At 47.9% G+C, this 16,487-nt stretch overlaps 8 protein-coding genes across 8 annotated transcripts; 3 read left to right on the plus strand and 5 right to left on the minus strand.

The window, feature by feature from the left end:
• Positions 1-50: 50 nt before the first annotated feature.
• Positions 51-1,004, minus strand: N7446_011524 (uncharacterized protein; the record flags this gene model as incomplete). The annotated part of the gene is made up of 1 exon (XM_058520266.1): positions 51-1,004. The coding sequence occupies one exon, from the start codon at positions 1,002-1,004 to the stop codon at positions 51-53; it is 954 nt and encodes a 317-aa protein (XP_058367790.1).
• A 1,438-nt stretch (positions 1,005-2,442) lies between these two features.
• On the plus strand, positions 2,443-2,857 carry N7446_011525 (PLAC8 family protein; the record flags this gene model as incomplete). Its single annotated transcript, XM_058520267.1, has 2 exons — positions 2,443-2,540; positions 2,621-2,857. The coding sequence occupies exons 1-2, from the start codon at positions 2,448-2,450 to the stop codon at positions 2,855-2,857; spliced, it is 330 nt and encodes a 109-aa protein (XP_058367791.1). The 5' UTR covers positions 2,443-2,447.
• A 998-nt stretch (positions 2,858-3,855) lies between these two features.
• On the plus strand, positions 3,856-4,854 carry N7446_011526 (S-adenosyl-L-methionine-dependent methyltransferase; the record flags this gene model as incomplete). The annotated part of the gene is made up of 5 exons (XM_058520268.1): positions 3,856-4,032; positions 4,078-4,201; positions 4,255-4,378; positions 4,432-4,517; positions 4,685-4,854. The coding sequence occupies 5 exons, from the start codon at positions 3,856-3,858 to the stop codon at positions 4,852-4,854; spliced, it is 681 nt and encodes a 226-aa protein (XP_058367792.1).
• A 1,193-nt stretch (positions 4,855-6,047) lies between these two features.
• On the minus strand, positions 6,048-6,918 carry N7446_011527 (zinc finger MYND domain-containing protein; the record flags this gene model as incomplete). The annotated part of the gene is made up of 4 exons (XM_058520269.1): positions 6,048-6,125; positions 6,189-6,276; positions 6,332-6,839; positions 6,900-6,918. The coding sequence occupies 4 exons, from the start codon at positions 6,916-6,918 to the stop codon at positions 6,048-6,050; spliced, it is 693 nt and encodes a 230-aa protein (XP_058367793.1).
• A 1,323-nt stretch (positions 6,919-8,241) lies between these two features.
• Positions 8,242-9,675, plus strand: N7446_011528 (flavin monoamine oxidase family protein; the record flags this gene model as incomplete). The annotated part of the gene is made up of 1 exon (XM_058520270.1): positions 8,242-9,675. One exon carries the CDS (start codon positions 8,242-8,244, stop codon positions 9,673-9,675), a length of 1,434 nt encoding a protein of 477 aa, XP_058367794.1.
• A 556-nt stretch (positions 9,676-10,231) lies between these two features.
• N7446_011529 (COPI-interacting protein CEX1) lies at positions 10,232-13,047 on the minus strand (the record flags this gene model as incomplete). The annotated part of the gene is made up of 9 exons (XM_058520271.1): positions 10,232-11,006; positions 11,062-11,234; positions 11,284-11,487; positions 11,535-11,829; positions 11,894-12,267; positions 12,327-12,473; positions 12,531-12,641; positions 12,718-12,855; positions 12,925-13,047. 9 exons carry the CDS (start codon positions 13,045-13,047, stop codon positions 10,232-10,234), a joined length of 2,340 nt encoding a protein of 779 aa, XP_058367795.1.
• A 1,032-nt stretch (positions 13,048-14,079) lies between these two features.
• On the minus strand, positions 14,080-14,481 carry N7446_011530 (uncharacterized protein; the record flags this gene model as incomplete). Its single annotated transcript, XM_058520272.1, has 1 exon — positions 14,080-14,481. The coding sequence occupies one exon, from the start codon at positions 14,479-14,481 to the stop codon at positions 14,080-14,082; it is 402 nt and encodes a 133-aa protein (XP_058367796.1).
• A 267-nt stretch (positions 14,482-14,748) lies between these two features.
• Positions 14,749-14,931, minus strand: N7446_011531 (uncharacterized protein; the record flags this gene model as incomplete). The annotated part of the gene is made up of 1 exon (XM_058520273.1): positions 14,749-14,931. One exon carries the CDS (start codon positions 14,929-14,931, stop codon positions 14,749-14,751), a length of 183 nt encoding a protein of 60 aa, XP_058367797.1.
• Between the last annotated feature and the right edge of the window lie 1,556 nt (positions 14,932-16,487).

Genomic DNA, 16,487 nt, shown 5'->3' on the forward strand with positions numbered 1-16,487 from the left:
CAGCTTGCAGCCTAAATAGGGTAATGAAGAATTGGTGTAACGTTATACGCTCAATTTGACGGAGGCTCTGCTTCACTACATTCATCCGGCGGATTCCATCCTACCCGCTCCATTTGCCATCTGATGGAAGCACGTTGCTCCACATTTAAATATTGATAAACGCCACTCACAATATGCTCAGGCCATCCGCGCACAAACCAGTAGGCTTCCAGCTCCTTCAACAAAACCACGAAAGGTGAAAAGAGCAGCAAGGCGAGGGGCTCGCGCTGTTGGAGATCTGATGCGAATATCTCAGGAAGTGTATATAGCCAGCGGAAAATTAGTGCCCAATTTTCCCCTTTGCTGGTAACTGTGCCGCTATAGACCTTATCAAAGGACCAGGCAAGGCCGTCTAGGGCACGATGATAAATGGGATAGCGAAAATCGTCTGTGGAGATTCCAAGACAAAGTATCGTCTGGAGGTGCTCGTAGCAGCTTCGCCATCCTGTGTGAATATCATTCTGGTCTTCGAAACTCTCGAAGAGGGGCCGAGTCGAGCTTGAATTGGAGGCATGGGACGAAATCAAATCGACTGATAGTACGTCCCTTGAATGCTCGACAATTGATCGAACACCTCCTAGTAGGCTCAGCCATTCTGCATTGCCTTTGTCATAATTGAAGACAAGAAATTCCCCAGCACTTGGTCCCTTTGCAAACGAGCAAAAGCAAATGAAGACCGCACTGGCATAGACGGCATGGCAGCTTGTTTCACTCAGGCTAGGAATCGAGTTGCTGACTTCACGTACGGCAGTTGTGTAATGATGATCACCCTGAGTCATGATTGTGCTTTCCGCTGAGGCTTTGCTTGGTAATACCTCCCGCCTCTGCTGCTGTCGTTTCAGATAGGCATTATGATACGCCGAAAACGCCAGAAGAAGGCGGAGAACATAGTTAAACTTGAATCCTAGTTGAGGAAGTGTTGTTTGCATTAATTGTCGACCTGGCTCATCCTCTGCTAATGTCATGGAAGTGAATATCATGTAGTGATGAAACAATTCCATATCGGCCCCACTGAATTGAAAAGGCGTTTCGGGAATAGGGGTATATGATGGCTCGGGGGGAGCTCTATTTAGATTGACGGCACCTTTAGACTGGCCTGCCTTTTCGTGCCTTCTCTTGGGAGGCCGAAAATTGGTCGCCGAGGATGATATAAAGGAGTATGGATTTTGTGGCTCCGACTGCCGCGACTGCAATTGAAACTCCTTCTGAGAGTCGGTACTTGAGGCATCTGATTGAACTTGCAAAAGCAATTCATCTTGCATAGTGTAGTCGCATGTGATTGAATGGCGAACGCAATGTGTACACTCCGGTTTGACTTCATCGCACTAGAATGCTGTCAGTGTCATCGGTCACATGGCCTTAGCATTGGCATGCAGATCCAACAAAATTGATTATATAGGGGGTCAACCATACCTTTATTTTGCGACGTTTACAGTTAGCACAGCCCAGGCGGGATTTCTTATGAGTCTTTCGAGAACTCTTGGTGAGATAACAGTCCGCTTTTCGAGACATCGTAGTCAAAGGGGAAATTGAGTCGTTGGATCGGAATAGGATATTCGTAGTCGTATAAGATGATCGCTCAAGAAATCATGCTTGATCAGCAAATATTGGTAGAAACTTTTTAGAGCCAAAACTTTAAATGGTCGTGGCTACTGAAGCCATGAGCAACGAATACGAAAGATTTACCGAAGAAGGTTAGCGGTGGTGAATTCTGGTGGGCCTTGTGGGACCATGTCGGACTGTGCCAGGAGCCTCACTTTAAACCTAAGAATGACACAAAGCCTGATCTAACCATAAACGGAGAATAGAAAGACATGCACTTAGAGATCACGTCAAGTCGTAGATAGTTAAGACTTGTGAGAAATTTTCGAGTTTATTTAGCTTCCTAATGCTCTTTTGTTTCGATAGACCACCTGCGTGGGTCTGATCAACGAATCAGCTCCTTCTATCTATCCGAATGCGAACTTCTCTTTTGATCAAACGCTATTTTTGAAATTGAATGGAGAAAGATGATAAGAGAAAGAGCTTCCCTCCGCGCAAACTACATATTTTCTTCACCAACTTTACCAGCAAGTTAGAGATCTTGTGTCTACTCCCCGAAGGGACCCAACTGCCTCTTGTTCATCACTTTGCGTATCCTGGACTATAAACTTCTTGTTCACATCAAGAACTTTCTTCCTCATGGCGGACAAAAAGGGATATCAGGCCTGGCCAGCTGGGCCTCCCGCTTACCCTCAAGCACAATGCCAATCAGGACAAGATCTTACTCAAAATACTGATTGGAATTACTCCCTTTTTGAATGTTTCACCCCCGGATCAGTTTGTGAGTAACCTTCATGTGTCCTGCATTTTTTTCTCTTATATGAGTACTGAAAGACTGACCGTTAGGATTTTCGATTATAGGTTTGATGAGTTGCTGTCTTCCTTGCTTGACCTTTGGAAAGACTCAGGCCCGAGTCAAAAATCCGACCCTTTCCAATTTCAGCTACTGCAACTCGGATGTATGTATTCGTTAAGGGTCTTTTTCAATTCCAGTTCCATCGAAATCCGTTATTTCTCATGCTAATCAAAGCTACCACAGTGCGGCCTGTTTACTTGCCTCGGTTTCGTTTGGTCACACTGGATCCTGCAGACGATTCGTCGTAGCGAACTGCGTCAACAGTTTGGAATCAAGGGTAATTGTTGCGGGGATTGTTGTGCTGTTTTCTGGTGTTCTTGTTGTGCAATTATCCAAGAAGAAAAGGAAGCCGAGCTCCGGACGCGCCCTGCTGCCCAGGCGGCGTACCAGCCGACATCTGGGATGGTCTACCCACAGTAGCTGGATCGATATGGTGGTCATCATGAATCCAGTGGGTAGAGGCAAAGCTGTGATCCTAATGAGGGGTGATAAAATTTTCGTCTATCTCGTTTCTCTTTTTCCTTTCCTTGGCTCTTCTTCTTCTTCTTCTTCTTCTTCTTCTTCTTCTTCTTCTTCTTCTTCTTCTTCTCTAACTGGAGGTGGATGTACTTTGTATACTAATTTTCGAATCCATTCTAATTTTTGTCACGTATTTCGGGGTTCATAATACGTGCTGCATATCAAAATAAGCCAAATGTAGAAATGTAGTTAATTAAGCCACCTATGAGAGCTCGAAACTTTGAAGAGACACAGGTAAATGAGGGGTAAACGGGTTGTACGGCATAATAAGGCTCCTTATGACTGAAGTTGAGGTGGAGCGTACTTACACAAACAAGAAGTCATTGTGCATGGAGTATGCAAGTTTGCCGACTTGGAAACCCATATTTGGTCGGCCCACAAGAACTCAAAAGTGAATTATGTGGCTGTATCTAGCGCGCTGTAGGATGTGTATAAATTCAACTCCCGGTCGAGTTGTTGTGGAACCTTCGCTACGCAAGTTGGAATCCCACATTTTCAGCTTCGCCACAGTGGTGCATGTTCTTCAATGCGATCACAGTAAAGGCATTAATAGACCCACACTTCTGTAAGGATGTCCTAAAGTGGCAGCTAGGGGTAGCTCATTTTCTCAGAGTGCACAAGCCCTTGATCCACCACTTCCTCGGCTATTCATTCAGGCATGTAGCACAGTGGTGAGATAGCACATATTCGCATACCGCACATTATGAGGGAAGCGGTGCTTTGATTTTATGACGTACTACTCTTAAATCAAGTAAACTTCAACTAACATAAAAAGTAGATCATATAGGTTTTAACTGAATATAAATGGCCAATGGAGTTCAAAATAATCTTGTCCCCTCCAACTATTTACCTTTTAAAAGAATCGTCCTAGTCCCTTTTCCGCCGCATCGCTAGCAAATATGATCGACCCTTACAACAGTGCTATTGAATATCTTTTGAGAGAGACGACGACACGGGTCGAAAAATATGCATCCTCAGGAAACGAGTCAGCTCGGGTTGATGCCCTTGACCAGTGTCTTAAGTTGAGTCGGGCTCTCGAAAAGCCAAAGGATGCAGTTTTAAAGCTCTCTCTCTCAGTATGCTATGTGCTCTTCTTTCAGTGTTATATGCTAACAAGTTAGCCTGTTCTATTCATGGCCGTCAAAGTAGGCCATGATTTGGAAATCTTCTCCAGGCTAGTGAAGTCCGGCCCGGCTACGGCGAAGGAACTCGCCGTCACACAAAATGCAGATCCTGCCCTACTTGGTATGTGTGGCCTTCTATGTGGTCTCAATCTTGGTGTCACTAAGATCTCTCAGAGCGTATCCTACGGACTTTGGCGTCCATCGGATACGTGGAGGAGCGTGGCACCGAACTATATGCACCAAGTCCACTATCTTACGAAATGACACAGAGAACTACCATTGGAATGATGGACTCACTGTAAGCTCCCTTTTTCACTCGCTTCGTTTGAAATGCTCAACTAATCTTCAAAGGTTCCGCGAATGGCAGCGAGCTATTACTCGGGCTCCAGAATTTCTCCAAATTGCGGGCTATCGGAACCCTGAAGATACACGGGACGGTCCTTTCCAGCACACTTGTGACACAGAGGATGCTTTCTGGGAATGTCTTGAAAAAGTTCGGAGAAATTGGCCCGCTTCAACACGTTTATAGAGGGTGTCCGAGGGAATCGTCAACATTGGGTAGATTGGTTCCCTTTACAAGAACAGGTGTTAACTGATGCATCAGAGTCAAAAGACCAGCTTCTACTGGTTGATTTGGGCGGAGGTCGTGGTCACGGTATAGCGTACTTCGCTTCGCGATTTCCAGATGCGCCAGGGCGACTCATCCTGGAAGATCTTCCTCCTGTTATCGATTGCATAAAGTTTGGATCCAAAGATAGAACGAGTCAAGCATGATCTCTCCACGCCTCAGCCAATCAGTCGTAAGAAACCCTTGTCGCTAACTTGCCGATGCATGTAGCTAATTTGCTAGGTGCCCGTGTCTACTACATGAAATGGGTTTTACATGACTGGTCGGACGAGAAGTGTGGGGTCATCCTGAATCATATATTGCTGCTACAATGAGAAAAGGATACTCTAAGCTTCTGACTGAAGAGTTTATACTCCCTAAATCCGATGCGCAGCTTCTTCCTATCTTGTTTGATATGATGGTATTGGTAGCCAGTCCCGGTATGGAACGAACTCGTTCGCAGTGGACGACATTGTTGAAAGCCTCTGGCTTGGAAGTCAAGAAGTTCTGAATTCCTAATGGAGGTGCATTAGGTATCATCGAGGCAGAACTGGCATAGTAGAGATACATATATATCCGATCGCTATCGATAGTTTCTTTTTTTGCTCTTTTTTTCACTCCTTTTGATAACAAAAACAAAATCCTAGCCATGCAGTAAGAAATAAAGGGACATGATAAGTCGTTTTACAGTGGCATATAAAATTTAATAATAACTGTGTGATAATTTTAACAAAAATAAACTCGATGATTATAAAAAAACCAAAAGCAAAAAAAGAAACGCTCACTCGTGGACGGTGTTTAGGAATAGCCGAACGCGGGGGTCGAACCCGCAGCCTTAAGATTAAGAGTCTTACGCTCTACCGATTGAGCTAGCCCGGCCGGGCTGTTGGAGGGTCCTGCATTTGTGACTACACAAGCCAAAGAAACAAGACGTCCATATTTTCTTCAAGCCTAGTTTGTTGAGGCGTTGTTTGCGACCTTGTATAGTAGCGGTAAGTTATTACGATCCATTTATGTTACATTTTTGCTACACATTCGGACCAGTTAGCCATTTTGTCATTTATTAACGATGTGTTTTGATATTGCTAGGATCACGCTAATTGCCTTGGAGTCATTTCCTGGCTACCTAGATCGACGGGCTTGAGCGAGTAATAAATTTGAGTATCGGATCCTTGAGATAGTTCAAAAACAAATGGGGCTATTCATGTAAATGATGAAGCCACTGGGCCTGCTCATTCTCACTGGACAAATGGTATGGTCGACTAATAATGTGATCGTGAAGGCTTGAGTGGATCACGACGAACGCTCAACAAAGCAGCAGCTTGGGAATAACCACCATCAGGTGTTGCTTAAAACAGCATTAGACGTTCAGCGTACGCCGGTTTGCGGGAGCAACACAAACGACTTTGTGATCCGGCCAATGCTGTCGCTGGCAATCCTACAACGGATCAAAACGTAAACGTGAGCATATTGAAGACCAATGATTTTTGAACAGGATCACCTTGTTGCAGTACCAAGCATTCTTGCACCGCTTGCAAAACATTGGAACTTTGCCAATATCACGCTCGACCTTGCCACACTGGAAGCAACTGTAACACAACTGTGAGAACTGCATACGACGATGTACACGGGAGAACATCTTACCTTGGTTCCTGGAAGTCACTCGGGACACCAGGCTGGTAGCGATCCAACGCAGCAAGGAATTGGGCGCGACCCGGGGTGCGGAAATCGTCATCACCAAGAATCCAATTGGGGCGGCAGTTCACCTGAGGAACCAAGGCACGCAAGTGCTGCAGATCCTCAGCCTTGATCTTGGCACCAGCTCGTAGCATCAGAGCACCGAAGATGATTGTAATGTAGCGAGGATTACCATTCATACCAGGTGGCTTGGTCTCTTCGGCACGGTAGGCGGCAAAGAGCTGGTCACCAAGGCCATTTGTGTCGAGCTTCCAACGCACATAGGGGACGATCTCATCGGCAAGCTCATTTTTGTACTCCTCTGTGCGATAGCGTGCACGCGCCTGAGCAGGTGCGAGCATATCGGTTTGGAAAACCGTCGAAGCGAGGGTGTGCTCCCAGTTTCCTGTCTGGATGCAAAGGCCGTCGGGCATGACACATGCAATGTCAATATCACTGTCGCCTTCAAAAAGGCCTAGAGGGAGGATGTCAGGCATAAAGCTGTCATGGAAAGAGGGAGGTCTAGTCAACTTACGGAATCCCCAGCGACCCATATTGTCAGACGCGAATCGTGGAGATGGAGAGAGAAGCGTGGTTGATGTCTTGGATGATGAAGCAGAAGTGAAGCCGGCTAGGTGGTGCCTGAGACAGAAGCCACAGGTCTCAGGAAGTTGAGATCACAATTCGGAATCACAGAAGGAGTGGAAGTGAAGAGAAGAGTAGGATGTATGCTTCACACGGAGCACACTTGGCAGGGACTCACACTGCCAACAACAAATTTCTTTCTACTCGCAACTTCACTTTTGGCCAAGGGAATACACTATAATACAAAGTAAACATCTGGCTCAGCCCTCCTTATATCCTCGTCCGAATCCGCACGGTAACATTGTCAAAGCCACTCTCCAACGCACTACACGAAACACTTGAGTTCATGAATCCATAAACAACTTTCAGCATCATGGGAAATCAGAGTGCTACCTAGCTGCCTAGTGAACACCGCGAGGATTAGACCACAGGTCTTTCTGGGCATGAAGGCTTTGGCCTTGCTCGATTCGTGTCTCCAATTTGCGGTCGTTTGAGAAGGAATTGTGGTTCCTTTAGTGCAAGAAGACCATAATACACATCCTTTTTGACCTCAAGACCACTCGTTGGTAAATGCCACAATTCCCTAACGAGGCTGGCACCGTCATTCACCACTCACGAGGGGGGTGTACTCTCTTCACGATATATATTTTGGCTTCTACAAGAAGCAGCCGGTATAGACTACACTGCATCGAATACTACACTAAGCCTTTGACAAAGTGGTACTCTGACTCGAGAGTCCTGGAGTTGCCTTGGATACGCTCAATTCTTCTGCTTGGAAAGAAAACAAGTCGCCGCTATGATGGATATAAATGTATTAAAAACTAGTCGAATTGAGGGCCGTGATGCGAAACGTCACGTTTGACAATATGAAGCTACCTTGCCTGGACGACAGAAGGAGCCGAAACAGCGCGAATCCTCAATACGACAAAACAATGTGACATATCTCGCATGGAAAGACTTGGTCTCATCATTTGCTACAATGGGCTGATGCCAAGAATTCATTGCTTCTAGGCCCCGCACTCGAGTAGGTACATTGGCCGTGTTTCTTTGTTGTTGGGTAGTAATGAGCCGAGCAACATAAATTCACCGGTGCGATATGTTTTATCCTCTTCCTATATGTCCCCGGGCAGAGAGGAACGCATATTTGTCTCTTTGGCTCAATTACTCAACGCGCTTACAGAATAGACAAAAATAAAGTAAGTATGCTCCTGTGTTGTGGAGTCTACTCTCCTCCCACTCTTAGGTCAAACAGATTCTCAGCTAAATCGCCCTGAATTCCAGAGTCTATTAAGATGCATAAATATCTCATGGCAGTTATTGCATTCCATGCATTCTATGCATACTCGGCTACCACCAAAGTCGACGTCGCCATCATCGGCGGAGGGCTGTCTGGTCTTTCTACAGCCAAATATTTAGCAGCAGCGGGCAAATCCTTTGCGATATTGGAAGCACGAGATCGGGTCGGTGGCCGCGTATTGAACGCTAATCTTCCCGGTGGACATGCAGAAGAACTTGGCGCCGAGTACGTCGGCCCAACACAAGACCGCGTACTAGCTCTCGCAAAAGAGCTTTCTCTGTCAACCTACAAGGCATATACAGCTGGGAACTCAACATTCTACCGAAACGGGAGCTTGATCCACTATCAAGATTCTCTTGGTGGTATCCCTCCCGTGGATATTGCATCACTCATTGAACTTGCAACCTTCATGAATGATATAAATGACATGGCAAGCAAAATAGATCTCAGCGCCCCGTGGAATACCCCAGACGCCGAATCTTTGGATTCAGTAACCCTCGAAACATGGGTCAATGCTCGACTTTCTACGGCGGATGCACGGATTCTAATCAACAATGCCATTCCAGCGATTCTGTCAACCGAGATGAAAGAGCCCTCTCTGCTATTTGCACTTTGGTACATAGCCGCCGCAGGAAATGAAACTGGGCCCGGCACTATCAACAGACTCATCGGCGTCGCTGACGCTGCACAAGATAGTCGAATTGATGGAGGTTCCCAGTTACTCGCAATACGACTGGCTGCAAAACTTGGATGGAAGAATATCTACCTGAAAGCGCCCGTACGAAAGGTAAAACTGGAGAATGGCCGATACACAGTTACATCAGACTCAGTGACAGTCTCCGCAAAACACGTCGTCGTCGCCATGTCTCCACCCTTGGCTGGCCGTATCTCCTTCGATCCTCTACTCCCAGCGGGACGAGACCAACTTCAGCAACGCATGCCCATGGGATCAATCGGGAAAGCAATTGCGCTTTTTAAACGACCATGGTGGCGCAGCGAAGGTCTGAACGGAGCAGGCTTGAGCGACAAAGGTGCGATCCGTGTGGCATACGACAATTCCCCAGCTGATGGGTCTTTCGGCGCGCTCATGGGATTCATCGAGGCAGATGAAATGCGCAGGTTGGATAGCGTCAGTCTGGATGAAGTAAAGCAAGCGGTAGTGCAGAGCTTTACGGATATCTATGGGCCTCGTGTCGAAGAGGCGACCGAAATTCTTGTCCAACGCTGGGATCTGGAGGAGTTCTCTCGGGGTGGTCCTGTTGCTTATGGGCCACCTGGTCTTTTAACTCAGTATGGGCCTTACTTGCGTGCTCCAGTTGGTAAGATTCATTTTGCTGGGACGGAGACGGCACTTCGTTGGCCTGGGTATATGGACGGGGCTATTAGTTCGGGTGAAAGGGCTGCTGCTGAGATCTTGAAAGACTTCTAGCTTCATAGTATCAACTGTGGTGGGAGGAGTAGAATACTCTTACTGCAAGAGAGAGAAAATGCAATTCAGCCTCATCTCCGCTGTCATCTCGTATTGACTGGGATTAGTTTGGTGGTCTAAGAGTTGCTTATTTCAATGGACCCCTGTCAACTGTTCAGTGGCTGCAGGCAGGCAGATCGTAGTCCGAGCCGAATTAGGCATATGCAACAGCTACTGAGATAGCAGAGCAGTATGATTAGCCCTAATATCCGAGTACCGACAGGAAGCGCGCCACGGGCCAGTTCATCATGTTTAGATCTGCATCAACCCCAAGAACAGTCGAAGTGAAGCTGCCAATTACATGAAATCTTTCTATTGTATTCCACTGGCGAATGTGAAGATTACAAGTTTATTCATCAATCTATTAGGGACTACCCAATGTGTACACCCTTGCAGTAATCACAAACACAAATTCGAGCAAAATAGACACCAGGCCCACAAAGTGTTCGAATATTGACAGGTCAGATATGGATCAAACATGGTATAGACATAAGCACCAGAAGCAAAGCATCTCGGCTTAGTCCCACGCATCACCCCAGTCATCATCAACCACTTCGTTTTTGGGCTTAGTGTCAATCTTCTTAGGCGCAACCACAGTGCGCGGCTTTGTCGTGCTCGCAGCCGATGATCTTGTAGCAACAGTAGTGGTAGACGCAGCCTTGGTCAAACCCTTCGGGAGGGGGTTCTTGGCCTTTGTTTGGTTCTTTGCTGCTAACCAGCCGGCGAAGTCTGGCTCGCCTCCGTCGTCGTATGGGACCTTCGGGGCTGCTGTTGATGATGGAGCGGGTGATGTGGGTTTGGGGGAGCTGACGGCTGCAGTGAATGGGTCTTCGTCGCCTTCGTCGTCGTCCATTGCTCCCCATGCGTCAAAGACGTCGTCGCCGTCCTCTTCTGGTTCGGGTGAGTGGACTGGTGGGGCGGGGCGGTCGGACATTGATCTGTTCAAAGGCTGAGCTGTAGGACGAAGAACTTGTTTTGGCAGATCGAGCTGGGTCGAGGGTGAGGATTTGGCAGGGCGAGGCACGGATGCGGAGCGAGCTGTTTCTGGGTCGGAAGGTTTGCTGCCGTTGGCTGTTGACTCGATCTCGCCGTTAGCAGCTGCAACTTTGTTTGTGAAGGATGAGATGGCCCAGCCGGCCCAGGAGCTTTCGTTAGGGGTGGCGACACGGACGTCCGGTTTCGCTTCTGCTGGTGCGGTGGGTGGAATGACGATGTCGGTCATTGTGTTGGCGTGTTTTCGGACTCGCTGGACGTATAGGTCTAGGGTCTTGTTTGCTTGGTCTCGAATCAACCTGTTCATATGTTAGGGCAAAGAACCCGCACGGGAAATGTAGGTGTATTGCTCACTTTTCCTTATCCAGAAGTGAAGGGCAAATGGCGGGGAGAATCTTTGCAGCACAGTCATCTTCGGTGAACACATCGATTGTCGCGGATAAAGCCAGCAGTCCTGCAACACGAGCGTGGGCAAAAGGATCCCTGAGAGATCTTGTGAATGCTGCGATAAGAACCTTGGAGCGAGTCTATCGAGATATGAGCCATGCATCTTAATACAGAGAGAGGCATACATACACTTTGTCCTAAGTTTTTAGCAATCCGCCCAAGACAAATGGTTGTATTTGTGCGGATGCCAGGTTGCTCATCATTGGCTGTGCGTGCGAGGAACTTCAACAGTTCTCCATTTACAATACGATCATTGAGCTTGTTGATAATGGTAAGAACAGCCTTGACAGTCTGTTCACGAACCACTGGGGCGACATCGGTGAAACCCGAAGTCTGGAGAATGTTAGTTGTACTCAAGCTAAGCGGATGAATTGGCCTACCATTTGGGGAAAGATCTTGTCATTGACAACCTTCTGAGGGAGGTTGTCAATCATTGAAGGCAAGTTGTCTAGAAGACAGACTCGCAGAGCTCGGTCAGGGTTTCCGAAAAGGCGCACAACAACAGGAGTCAATTTAGCATTGAACTCGTCTGCCGACAACTTAGATCCGATCTTTAAAGTGGCACTCAGGACCTTGGGCCCGCCACCCCCAAACTCGACGGATTTGAGAAGTTCTGGGAGCACCTTCATTTTAAAGAAGTCTTCAGGGAAGTCTTCCGACAGCTCATCAAGCTCACTGTATTTGAAGATTCATGTTAGTCGCCGCAAAGTTATGCGGATGATCTTTGGGGAATGCGTACTTGATAAACTCTTCACGTTCAGCATCAGTCTTCAGCCCTAAACTGTCGATATCTTCGGTCATGCGGATTAATGGTGTCTGGAAGAAACCACCGTGCTTCTTTCCCTGTTCAACAAAATGACCCGGGCTCAGTCGTAGCTTGGGGTTAGCAGTACAAAGCCGCTTATAGCTTTGCTGCATGCTTGGAGGAATATTTGTCGTCTTGCCAACTTGGTCGGGGCCAGCAAAGTTTCCATTGAAAACCTCGAATATTAAAATTCCCAGGCCATAGGCGTCAACTGCTGCGAGCGGATGGCGCTTAATAGTATCCCAACCCCCTTTAACAACCTCTGGAGGAGTGAAGCGTGCAGCATCGGGCATAATGCTTCCGTATGTCTGTAAGCACGGTTAGTATGGGGTTCCAACCGGGCCGCTGAATAGCACGCTATACTGACATATATAATAGCATCATCCTCCTTCATGGAGCTCAAGATCTCAAATCCTCCGAGCTTCCATTCGCCGCTCTCGCTTGTGAAAACCGATGATGCGCGCACGGCGCCGTGAACAGAAGAAGCGTCCTCGTTGATAAACTTGAGTGTAGACTATCCAACCCAATCCCCGTCAGCGAGATCACAGCACTAGATCTATAATCATCTTACCGCGACAGTATACAATCCCCACTTGGCTGTCTCCTCGTTCAAACTCCTCCGTTTCACTGGCCAGGAGAGTGGCACGACTCGTTCGGTGACAATATACAGGTTCGTTTCCGTCTGCCAAAACGTAAGCCTCTATTATCGCCAAAGATCGCAGTCCCAAGCTCGGGGTATAGGCAATTCATCCTCGTACCTCAATGGTATCTAAGACCTTGATCACACCAGGATGGCGTAGCGTCCTAAACTTGCGGACAGCATTTTTCGCGAGGGGGAGGCGCGACTTGTTCGCGTTGATATCAAAAGAGAACACACTGCAGGCGGAACCGTCATCCTATAGTATACGTAGGTCGAAATGGTCAGCCATTGAACCATCCCGCATGAGCCAAGCGAATCGCCGTACCCGTTTCGTGCCGTTGTGCAGCGCCCAGACTGAATCGCCAATGTCGACCCTGTCACCGAGGGAGAAAGGTTGCCCGGTGCCTTTTGCGATGGCGGACGCGACGGCGGATTTGAGGAAATCCATCGCTATAGGGTAAGTGTTGGCAGTTCGGGGATCGGGGATTGTTTGGGGTCGCCCGGAGTGCGCGAGAGGCTTGGCCAATTGCCAGGTGCCTCTATGACCGGTATGGAGGTCGAGGATCGAAAAAGAACAGATAGCTCGAGACAGGCCAGGGTTATCACACTCTGTATTCTGCACTCAGCACTCAGTCGTGAAGACAAACTGGCTCCTTCAGCCCCGCCTTATCGCGATAATAGTTTCTGCCTCAGGCCGCAATCCGAAATAAATACACTTTTGTCTGACAGCTTCAGTTTTCTCTCCAGTTCACCTTTTCCGCGCGTCAAATGTTGACTGCACATCTCTCAAACCCGATACTAACCATTCCATACTCACTACTTCCAGCACTTACACCTCCACCATCCCGCGACCGACCAACTTACAAGCTACAACAGGCAAGTCACCTTTCCCTCTTCCACACGTGTCTACCACACAAAGTCTACTCCGCGATATCTGTCGCCCTCTCCTATGATGAAAACTTCTGGTAAAAGGTCAGACCTCGCCACAACAACTGCAAGGACTCATCCCAGCTCCCGATGGTACTCTCCACAAGCTCCAACCCAAAACGCCACAACCAAGTTCTAAGCTCGACTACCAAGAGCCATAACCAGGCACGCTTAACCCATCATCTCTTTCCAGCAGGAGGCATCTCCCCCTGCTGGAGCAGCTATCCCTACAGATCGGCTGTGCTCATTCTGCAATCCGCGCTTTCTCCCGGGGACCTGCATTCACTTCACACCAAACCTGATAGCTTCCTCCACTCTTCAACGCAGAACACATATATCTCTATGAGGGCGGTCCTGGCCACAGATCAATGGCTTAACCCCACGTTGAGACAAAGCAACGTGTGGGCGTGGACCCTTTTGAGACCTTGTGTATATATACACTGAAGTCCGTCTTAGTGCGTCTTGCAAAATGGCTTGGCTTGGCTTGGTTGATACTCGGCTCGGCCTTAACCCCCGAGCTGCTATCAACATCAAGTTTCTTATTGTCTTGTCATCAGGACCTGAGAAACGGTTCGGTGTCCGCCGCAATTTGGGGCTCCTGTGTCCACTTCGCTTCCGTGAGGACGGTAGGAGCCAATGGCTGCGGCGGATAGGATCGAGGGAATACTGCCATTGAAAGTATGGGACGAGGGTGCTCCCCTTTTCCGTACTTTTTTTGACTGAGATCTGCTGCGAAGAGGGGTGCGGGAATTGAGGGGGCGGTTGGGTGGATACTGGAAGACGCGGGTGTTGCTGGTTGTGGCGTGGCTGGGGGTGCGTGGGTTCTTGATCCCTGGTTTCTTGGGATTTGGTCTGGGACTTGATTACGGCTGGAGGGCTGATCACGGTTTGTGAGAGGTAAAGCACCGCGGTGAATGGGATGTGGTCTGGTTGTTGTTGCTTGGATGATGATCATTTGCAAAGTTATACTGAGGAAAACTCATGCCCCTGCGTCTTAGTTTATGGAACATTCGAAGAACTGGCAGCTAACATTTCTTAGGTTGCAGGGTGAGTTTTGATGAAGGTCGGGGTTGATTTTTCATGTTGGGACTTCATTTTGTGTCTTTGGCAGCAACAACTATTGTATTTCCATTCGACTACAGACAATGGTATTTCGTTGCGGGCCTCAATATTTTCCTTCCACTGCTATTTATGAAGGAGGTTCTCTCGGTGTCCCTGGCAGTTAGATAGCTTTCTCTCTCTTCCTCTTCTTCTCTCTCTTCCTCTTCTTCTCTCTCTTCCTCTTCTTCTCTCTCTTCCTCTTCTTCTCTCTCTTCCTCTTCTTCTCTCTCTTCCTCTTCTTCTCTCTCTTCCTCTTCTTCTCTCTCTCCGCGTCTCCCTCAGCCCCCTTTCTTCCATAGACCATGCTTGGTTGTTTTGGTTGTTTTGGTCCGTGTCTGTCGATAGATTTGCCCCAATCGCACCTTCCGCTTCGTCTTTGACTCAGTTCTCACCTTCTCCGGCCCCATCAGCACCATAAATCTGCGTTGAGGAGCCCTCGGAGGATAGCTTGTATTCGGTCTCCAGCCGGGTGCTTGCAGTGGGTCTCCTGGACGGAAGTGGCTATATCATGACATTGCAATGTTGTAAGGATCATAAGGGTCGTCAGGGTCATAATACCGGTAATATGGGTCTTCATCAGAGGGCATGGAATATGCATCCCAGGCATCATTGTCTGCAGCAGTGGGATTGCTTACTGGGGTTTCACTTGGGAGTTTGTATATAATGTGACAGTAGGATGGATCTGAGGAATGGTGGCCTTCTCCATGAATTCGATGTAACAGGTGAAGGATTGCTCACTTCTCATGATGAGGCTCTTCAGGCTCTTTATGTATGGCCGGCGGATCCTCGGCTTATCTTAGCGTCTGACATACATGGGGTGAAGCGGTAGGTTTATGATGGTTCTGGTTATAAGCCACCACAAACGGGATTTTGGTAAAGATTTAAGACTCATTTATGATCATACAGCTACCTAGTGTCTATTTTTCCATGGAGTGATAGTTAGAGTTCCTATATCGCGATATCATGGTTTGTCTTTTTTAGTTTAGTTCACTTGACATCCCAGTGACTGAATCGGACAGGAGACAAGACCAATGCCTCTCTTTGCCCAACAGTCTTTGGCCGCCACCATCGCTAGGCAGTTCCTAATTCACCAAAACAGTCGTATCTAGTTGGCTTGACAGATAAACATGTACAATGCAAGCATTGAAATAGGGTTTCCCAGGTTCAGTCGCCCGAATCCTATTTCCACACCATCCCTATTATGGTTAGGTCTAAATTGTAACATTGGTGTATCGTGACTACCCGTGGACATCTTGTCTACGCAGAATGATTTATAATATAGCCATTTCATTGCACCTCATGAAGCTAGAGGCGTCGTCAAGACCACCCCGTCTCTGACCATCCCCTCCGACTGCTCTGCTCCTCTCCGCCACCTAGTCCCCAGATAACCATCATCCATCTCCACCCACTCTCCACTGTCTCCGACCCGAGACACCACCCACCAGACCTCACTTCCGTTCCTAGAGACTTAGGGCCAGCAGCTGGCATGAACCCACAACAACCCCCCGTCTCCATTGAAGAGAAAGCAAACCAGAACTAAAAGGGAAAAAGGAACTTGCTAAGAAAAACCGGAAAACGGGATATCTCCATACTGAATGAAGATCCTCAAGACTTGAGACTACCCACAGTAGGGGAGAAGTTGCGGACCATGGGGAAAGGGGCATAAGGCGATGTACTGAACTGGGTGTCATATGTCACCTGGGGAATTGGCATCTATGTACATCGCCATATTGCTATCTATAGGGCAGATAGGCGCAACGGGTAGATTGATATTCTCGAGTCTGTAAAGCATTGGCCTAGGTACCACAAGCCGGAGAATAATTCAACATACCTGGAAAGTCTTGAGATAACGTGAACTTC

Source organism: Penicillium canescens (assembly GCF_028828765.1).
Source record: "Penicillium canescens strain IBT 15451 chromosome Unknown utg000008l_segment0_segment0, whole genome shotgun sequence".
NCBI classification, from domain to species: domain Eukaryota; kingdom Fungi; phylum Ascomycota; class Eurotiomycetes; order Eurotiales; family Aspergillaceae; genus Penicillium; species Penicillium canescens.